The following is a 9,218-nucleotide window of genomic DNA, read 5'->3' as shown; positions in this document are numbered from 1 at the left end:
CACTTAGGCAGTTTTCAGGCGTTTTAGCGCTAGAAAACTGCCACCTAAATGTGAAAGCCGAGTGCTTTCACACTGGGGTGGTGCGTTTGTGGGACATTAGAAAATGTCCTGCAAGCAGCATCTTTGCGGCAGTTTGGGAGCGCTATATACAGCGCTCCCAAAACGCCCCTGCCCATTGAAATGAATGGGCAGCGCTTCCGAGGTGCCTGAAAAGCGATGATTCGGAAGCGCCACAACACGAGCAATTTTAACCCCCCTTTTCTTCGGCCACTAGCTGGGGTTTTAAGTGCCCCGCTAGCAGGCCAAAAAGTATCGCTTAAACAGCGCTAAAGTGCCGCTAAAATGAGCAGGGCTTTAGCGCTAACGCACGAGCGGCCCCAGTGAGAAAGGGGTCTTATGACAGTGTGATCACAGGCTGTGTGTGTAAACGACGCTTCACAAATAAACATCCACCTTCCCGGCATTTTTCAACCCATCGAAGGGGTTTAAATCTACTTAAAAAATATATATATATATGCAGCTGGGTATATCGCCTATTACCGGCTGTACTGTTCACCATCAAGAAGAAACAAAGAATCCAACTCTCATGTTTGTCTTTTGTTTTATTTGAGAACAGGACACGGTATTCCTTGTCCTAGAATGAAAGACATCTGGTGAGGTCCATCTTCACAGTATCTTGCACTTTGGGTTAGAGCTCAAAGGCCGGCGCTTATGCTCAAATATGGACACGACTGTAAGAAATGAGATTAAAAAAAAAAAGAAAACCCCCCACAAAAAGTATTTATAGTCTCTGAAAGAAAACACAAGGAACTGAAAATAAATAATTAGACAGGGAATCGGGGCTGGGGCTCATCAGGGGGATTAAATTAGAGGATATTTATAGAATTCTTAAAATTGAGCTTGTAACATCTCTGCCAATTTCTTAAAAAAAAAAAAAAAAAAAACGAAGGCAGAGTGAATCTGCATTAAAAACACAAAGTACAAAGCATGAAGAAAATACAGGTGAGATTCCAGTATAATCCGAGGAACAATAATAGCACAATATGTACTTCAGCCTCGACGGGAGTGACCTTCCTATAGGGCCAATATGGCCATAGCATTGTCGGCCCTTCCGATGGTTTCCTTAACCTGCAGAGCGGAAGGAGTGCCGCTGCTGTCCAATAAGGAATCAGGGAGAGCCGCTGCTGTCCAATCAGGAATGACTCTCTTCTCCATCTAAGAAGCCACTGCTATCACTTTGTGCAACACACAGAGAACCAGAAAGTCAATGGAATGAAACAAGCCATGCCTGATGACCATTTACAAGCAGTTCTACCAAATCTCTGGGGAAACTCCAGAAACGAATGCCCTGTGCCGGGTTCTGCTTACAGTCAAACATACAAAATGTTCATAGCAGAGGTGGATTACACAATATTGCCGTCAGTCTGGTGGTTGATTCAGGACAACCCAGAATTTGTGCCGTCAGTCCAACGTCGCTGAGTAGGATATGAATACACAAGGGTCACTATCCCAGTCTCACGGTTTAGAAATATGCACCTCGTTGCTTCCGTTCATGTTGGTGGCAATAATGTACTGCGCTGGAGGATTAGTGTCTGTATGCTCAAGCTGTTCCGAGTTGGTGGAGACTTCTTCCGTCAAACTGCCATTCTTCTTCATATCCACATCACCCTGGCTCTCCGATATGACATAATGTGTCTGAGGGGATACAGAGAAATGACGTAAACACATGGGGTAGGTGGATATACACCACATGACCAAAAGTATGTAGACCTTCAGGCATCTCCAGTGAAGGGTAATCTTAAAGCAATTCTAAATTTACATGTTTTTTTTAAATAACAGAATGTTATACTTGACTGCTCTGTGCAGTGGTTTTGCACAGATCACCCCCGATCCTCCTCTTATCGGGTCCACCACCAGCGCTCCTGGCCCCTTCATCCGCTGCCAAGTTCCCTGATAGCAAGCTGCTTGCTATGGGGACACTTGTGCAACCTCCGCTCCCTCGCCACTGGCTCCTGCTGCGGTCTCTGTGCCAATGTAATGAGAAAGAGCAAAGAAAATCTCTGCTCTTGTGCACATCGCTGGACTGAGATCGGCTCAGGTTAGTATAAGGGGGTGGGAGGAGCTGCAAGCAGAAAGTTTTTTTTTACCATAATGCATAGAATGCACTAAGGTAAAAGACACCTTCTGCCTTTAGAACCACTTTAATTATACAGCGTACAAAATACAATTTAAACAACTGTGCATATCCAACTGCGTGGTAATAGTTTGGAGAACACCCTTTTCTGTTCCAGCAGAAAAGACATGATTTGATCAGTTTGGTGTGAAGGAACTCAATTGAGTTGCACAGAGCCCTGGCCTCATACTGAACACCTTTGGGATGAAATAGGACGTCAATACCGAGCAAGGTCTTCTCATCCAACATCAGCACCTAACCTCAAAAAAGGGCACAAGTTCCCACAGACAATTACAAAACTTGTGGGGTTGCCATAACAAAAACTCTTCTTTGAAGGCTTTCCATAAGATTTGGGAGAGGGCAACTCCAAATTAAGGCCTATGGCTTTGGAATGGGGTGTCCAACAGGATCATATAGGTGTGATGTTCAGGTGTCCACAAACTTTTGCACATATAGTATAAAAGCTACAACATCCATCACCACTCTTACCTGTATTGCTTTCACTTGACCACTAGTGACTGGAGTAACAGGAGTGCCCACAGTTGCCTCGGTGATGACATATTGCCCCTGCGGTAACATCATTTGGATCTCAGAAGCTGCAGAAAAACAGGAGATGGCGGTGAGACAAGAATTTAATCACCTCAATACCAATGTGTTACAAACCCCCTTCCTGTCCAGGCAATTTTTTTTAGTTCCCAGTGCTGTGACAGTTTAACTGACAATTATTCAATCATGAAACACTGTGCCCATTTGGGATTTAAATATTTTTTTAGACAGATGAAGCTTTGTTTGGGGTATTTAAGTACTCTGTTTTTTTTCTTTTATATAATAAAAAAAAAACATAATAAATTGAAGTTTTGGTTTACCTGTAAAATCCTTTTCTTGGAATACATCACTGGACACCTTCACAATCATTACGACTGAGCTATGCTGCCACCATCAAGTAACTAAACATTGGACCAAAAAAGACAGGTAATCCCTTTCTAGACATAACCCCTCCCATCTTGGCAAGACTTGGCAAGGCAATGCAGTGACATGTAGTCCCACATAAGAGGTCGCTTTGCCATCGCAGGTTTAAATCCAAGATGGCCGTCACCCGTGTGCTCCGCCCCACCTCATGTCATCACCAGCCGTACTGTGCATGTGCGTGCGGCCCGACCTGTATAGCACCCCACACAGGGCTGTTTGAAGATATTAGGGGGCCCCAAGCAAAAAAAACAACAACACTTTTCTAGTTGAGAAGCGGGGGGGGGGGGGGGGGGGGGTCGGCTTACCTCTATCCTGGTGTCCGCATAGGGGTCCCAGCAGGGAGGGCCCTTGCCGCACCGCTGCTTCCTCCTGTGCAGTCCGGTCGGCCGTGTACCACAGGGCATTCAGTTTGCTGTTCCCAGGGCCGGACTGAGAGCAAGTGAACACACAGTGTGTGCACTTCCTGTCAGTCCGGCCGGGAACAGGAACCTGATTCTCCTGTACCGCGCGGTTATGGTACACGGCCGACTGGACTGCAGGAAGCAGCGGTGCGGCAAGGGCCCTCCCTGCTGGGGCCCCTTGGCCAGCTCGGGGGCCTCAGGCAATTGCTTGGTTTGCCTGTCGGGTTCCGACGGGCCTGACCCCACAGCGTGTAATGCCAACCAGCAACACTACAGGTCATCCCACATGTGCACTACGGGATACAGGTACAATTGCTCTGGACGTAGAAGAACTGTTGGTAATGGATCCAGTCTCCTAATCCCAAATGGAACTCTTGAGAACCTAGATATTTTTGTGATAAGACTGCACAGATATGACCTTTACCTAAATCACTAGCAAAAAAACCGAAGCCTTGCCTAAATGGGAAGAGTTATGCCAAGGTGGGGATTTCCTGTCTTTTTGCAAGTGTTCAGTCACTGAAAGGTGCAGCACAACTCTATCGTAATAAAAATAAAAGATGTCCTGTGGCGCCCTGGGATGTACAATAAAGTAAAACTGCATCCGATACTTTCTGGTAAACTTACCAAATAGTCTTTCTTCATAAATTTAGACCAAAAGGTAGGGGGTGTCATACTCGCGTGTACAGACAGGAAAGGCGTGTATGTGTGTAATACTCGCATGTGTTGTAGACATTCTGTATGAAGAATACTTACACAGTCAGCATTTACATATGTTACTGCAACAACCAACACATTTCTGTAACCTCTGCGATGGCCTTTTCCCCCAACCCCAATAAAAGAGCTGTACCCTTATTGTGTGTGGAAAGTAGCAATCATTACTTCTAGAAAAATGCCAGCATAATTCTAGACCTTTGCAGTAATTTTTAAGAGATTGTCACATCAATGTCCTCATAACCACTTATTTATGAAGCTAAAAAGCCTAGATTCCCAAATATTGTTAGTGATGCTCATAAAAAGGCATGCCGCTTACTATAGAATAGAACAAAGTCATCGATCAATGTGATAAAGACGCAAGGACTATCTTTGTTTATACTTGCGATAGCCATGATTGGTTCACAACTATCACAAAGCACAGAGCCACACTAATTAGCTCTTTGAATTGTGCCTGTGATCTGCTCTGTCTAATGACAGCACAATCAGAGGCATGGTGCACACACACACACACACACACACACATAGTGGTGTATTTATGTTTTGTGCTGCCTTAGGCCTTACTAAACTTGTGCACGCCCCAATTTAAATATGACCCACCCATTCCTGTCAAGGCCACACCTCTTTATGTTTAAGACCCACCCTGAAATTTTCAAGTGGGGACACTAATTCTTAGGGCCTGGGGGGGATGGATTCCCTTAATTTGAATAGATTTCCTCTCACTTCCCGTTAGGCTATGGGGCAGGAAGTGAAGGGAAATCTCTGTAATGGGACAGGGATGGTAAAAAATAAACCGACAGGGGCTATAACCCTCCCTTACTCTATCCAAAATGAAAAAAAAAAAGTGTTGTCTATAGTTCTACTTTAAACACAAATTTCTGATAATTTTATGGAGAGGACTAAGAAAATATAACCATGCCAATGGTGCAGCAGAAAACATAGCACAGTGAGGAAGCTTTGTGGTCCAGGATGATAGGACAATCAAAATTAGAAACAGCACCCCCCCTCCTCACAGTTGCGGAATGCCGGCCACCCGCATACCGGAAGCAGTGTGGCCACTTTATGGGGGTGCTAAAATAAGTCCGCCCCATAAGACTGGCGCCACACTAACAGTGTAGCGCAAGCCGGTGGGGACTTATTCTGTGCTGCCCCCCTGCAAAGTGCTGGCCTAGGCCAGGATACAGCATTGCACACACACACACACATTGTACAAACGGGGACGTTTATAGATGTCCACTTAGAATAAGCTGTGCCGAGCTGCAGACCAACCACAATGGTCGGTCAAGTGATAGAAAAGATAAATGGACAGCCGCACTTCAAAAAACCTTGATAGTTGTCTTTATCGTAAAAAAGATAAAAAATGGCACTACAACTCACAGCAAAAATAGGGATTTACAACCTACGCGTTTCACACTATTGGTTCGTGCTTAATCATGGCTTACAATGGTCAGTCAGGAGGTGGTTAAAGTCTACTCTTTTGGCAATCAATTCTAGTTTCTGTTGTGTAAATACTGAAATAGCTTTTCTAAATGTACTTGTAGAATTTTGTTCAATCAGTTCTGTTAAGTGGGAAGATATACACTTGCTATAATCATTTGATCAGGGGCAGCAAGTACCCTGTTCAAGTATCTTAGCAGGAATGCTATGACCTTTACCGACTCCCTGTACTCAGATCCACAACCATGTGCACACTTCTGGGAAAGGCATAGAGTCAATTACAGGAGCAGCGGGATGATGAAATCCTGTCTACACACCTATGAATGATGCTACATTTGAAATGTAGACAATTACCGTACATTTATTCCTGATGCAAGGCAACATCTGCCGTTGGTTACCACACAGTGCACATCATCTTTAATTTTTGCACCAGCCTGTTAAAGAATCTTCAATGCTCCTTAAATCATTACAAAAGCTTGAACTTAGAGCACCACTCAATGCAGACTTACGATATCGAAAAGAGTTCCAGCCGCTTGACAGGTAGGTGTGCTGAACTGTGGAAGAGTTTGTCTGAGAGGACGTAGTCTGCATCTGTGAGGAGTTGACATTTTGATCGTTTTCCTGCGATGAAGGGCTGAGAGACTGGCCCCCTACCTGCACAGAATCAGGGGGAAAAAATGTGAATATTCTTAATTTCTCACATATGTGCACTGTGTAGCTATAATTAAGTCAAGAGGCAGATACCTGAGAAGGCGCCTGGGTGCCTGGAGCTGGCTCTGCCACCTGGATATGCTGCACTTGGATGGCATGTTGAGTGTAGGCCTGGGTTTCATGTAGCTGTCCCATATCCACTGTAGAGTGCTGTGTCTGGTGAGGAGATGAAGCCTGAAGACACAAACATGTCAATGTCACTTCAACCCTGTCCATGATTTATCACCATTTCTGATCGGAACATGACGAGTTCAGTTCCCTCACACAGCTGCCAGACTACACATTTTTAAGACATTCTCTTACAGGGTTGTCATTAGAAATAATTCCACACCTTATCCAAAACGTTAAATATATATCTTTGGCTGGCGTTAAACTTGGATGGGGCAACAGCCCCAATGAACTGAGATTTTTTTTATTATTATTATTATTTATGTATTGTGCATTGTATACAGATGTTACCTGGGCAACCTGCACCACCTGCAGCTGTATATGTTGTGATTGCTGCATGCCGGCCGTGCCCTGCGACACCGGGATGTACTGGATCCGCTGGAAATCTCCCTGCGCAGTGCGGTATTCTGTGGTCAGAGTCTGAGATAGTTCCGTCATGGCCTGCGTTAGAAGATCTGTGGTCTATGGGGAACAATAATCAGATCAGAATGAGACTTACTGAAAATCTTATGCATCTTACATCACAATGAGAGAATACAACGTTAAACTGCACCTGTCATTCAGAGAATACATGTTCTAAAATTATACAAAAAACAGACAGAGGAACACATTTAGCATTAAATAATTTTCAGATGAATTTCTAGTTCTCAGAATATCTACATTCATTCATTGGATAACAAACACTCACCACCACGGTTTCACCACTCGTGCCATCAGCCGTAAGAACACTGGGGTTTGTACTAATCATCGCTGTCTGCGTTGAGATAGGTAACAGAGCAAATTCTGGATGTTTCTTGCGTATGTGCTGAACCATCTTTGTCTACAGAAAGATTAGGAGCATGTTTTAGTGAATTTCCTCCCACCCACATAGCGAGTGTAATAACAATTTACGAAGTGCTTTGCAACATAAAAAGGGAGACAGTACAGTTACAAAACCATTCAATGCAATACGATAGGAAAATATTATGAGCTCAGTTTTAAAAAGAGTTTTAGAAAGGGTGTGAGATCCATACTGATATGTCCAATAGTAAATTAGTGATGAACAAGAAGACTGAAGGGGAGAGCCGAGGAGTAAGGCTACTTTCAGCTATGATTAAGCGCTAAGTTATAGTGTGAAACGCGTCAGCTTGTATCCCGTTTGCTGTGGCATGTATCCTGTGATCCTGTTTTAACAATAAAAAGCAATATTTTTGGACTGCGGCTGTCCAGACATCCCCTTTCATTTGCAAGGCTACTTTCACACCGGAGCGCTTTACAGGCGTCTGCAAAGTGCCTCTCCTGTCACTCCAGTGTCAAAGCCTGAGTGCTTTCACACTTGAGCAGTGTACTTGCTGGACCTTGAAAAAATGTTCTGCAAGCAGCATATTTGAGGTGCTTTAGGAGTGGTGAATACACTGCTCCTAAAGCAACCTCAGTGTGAAAGTGCCCTAAAGAGATCTGCATATCATCAGCATAGAAGTGGTATTGGGATCGGAATTGGAGTGTAAATAGAGTAAAGAAGGTGTCCCAGGACGGAGCCCTGGGGGACCCCTACAGAAAGGTGAGAGGAAGAAGTAGAGTAGTAGGTCATTCTAAAGGAGCGCTTAGATACATAGGAGGGGAAACAGAGCAGTGCCTTGGAGCCCAAGGGAGCCGAGTTTTCTGAGAAGCAGGTGGTCAACTGTGTCGAAGGCAGCAGAAATGTCTAATAGTAAGCATACTGTGCCAGATTCACAGTGAGAGTACGCCGGCGTATCTACTGATACGCCGGCGTACTTTCAAATTACCCGCGTCGTATCTTAAGTTTGTATTCTCAAACCAAGATACGACGGCATTTGGGTAAGATCCGACAGGCGTACAGCTTCGTACGCCTTCGGATCTTAGATATAATACTTCGGCGCCCGCTCGGTGGAGTTTGCGCAGTTTTCCGCATCGGGTATGCTAATTAGCTGTTTACAGCGATCCACGAAGGTACGCGTGTTTGTCGCATTCTCTTACGTCGTCGCTAGTCGGCTTTTCCCGTCGTAAAGTTACGAGTGCTATTTAGGTGGTGTAAAATTAGACCATCCATGTTAAAGTATGGCCGTCGTTCGCGCGTCGAATTTTAAATTTTCTTCTTGTTTTTGAACTATCTGTACATGAACACTACATTTTATCACTGTATTGTTCAGACAGCATATCTTCTCTTCTAATATGAGCAACCATACAAGTATTCTGGAGACAGTACAGACTTTTATTCTGTTTTAATGCTGAACACAAAGGCAAAACATAACTGGCCTGCAGAGGTGCAAGGGATCCACTTTCCAATGCATTAAATGGTATTTATGCCATATTAAAGTGATTATTTATTTAAAAAAAAAAACAAGACTTTACAAACATGTTATACTTACCTGCTCTATGAAGTTGGTTTTGCACAGAGCAGCCTGGATCCTCCTCTTCTCAGGTGCCTCTTTGCTGGCTCCTGGTCCCTCCCTCCTGTCGAGTGCCCCCACAGCAAACAGATTGCTATGGGGGCACCCGAGCCACGCTGCAGCTCAGTGTGTCCAGACACTGGGCTGCTGTTTTGGCCCTGCCCCCTCTCTTCCGATTGACAGCTGCGGGAGACAATGGCGCAGTTGCTGTGTATCAGCCAATCAGGAGCGAGATTTCCAGACGGCCGAGGGATTCAT

The 9,218-nt window shown here is 44.6% G+C and overlaps 1 protein-coding gene across 3 annotated transcripts in view; it reads right to left on the bottom strand.

Annotated features, from left to right (window-relative positions):
- Nucleotides 1–584: 584 nt before the first annotated feature.
- Nucleotides 585–9,218, bottom strand: part of PRDM10 (PR/SET domain 10) — an 83,831-nt gene continuing 75,197 nt past the window's right edge. For all 3 annotated transcript variants that reach the window (XM_040326239.1, XM_040326238.1, XM_040326240.1), the window contains 6 exons: nt 7,259–7,390; nt 6,862–7,032; nt 6,436–6,576; nt 6,201–6,345; nt 2,663–2,769; nt 585–1,695 (listed from right to left, as the gene is read on the bottom strand). In XM_040326239.1, the coding sequence (XP_040182173.1) occupies nt 1,516–1,695; nt 2,663–2,769; nt 6,201–6,345; nt 6,436–6,576; nt 6,862–7,032; nt 7,259–7,390 (876 nt within the window). In that variant the 3' untranslated portion in view covers nt 585–1,515. The remainder of the gene's footprint in view (nt 1,696–2,662; nt 2,770–6,200; nt 6,346–6,435; nt 6,577–6,861; nt 7,033–7,258; nt 7,391–9,218) is intronic.

Source organism: Rana temporaria, chromosome 10, assembly GCF_905171775.1.
Source record: "Rana temporaria chromosome 10, aRanTem1.1, whole genome shotgun sequence".
Lineage (NCBI taxonomy): Eukaryota > Metazoa > Chordata > Amphibia > Anura > Ranidae > Rana > Rana temporaria.
This window is presented reverse-complemented; position numbering and strand designations above follow the sequence as displayed.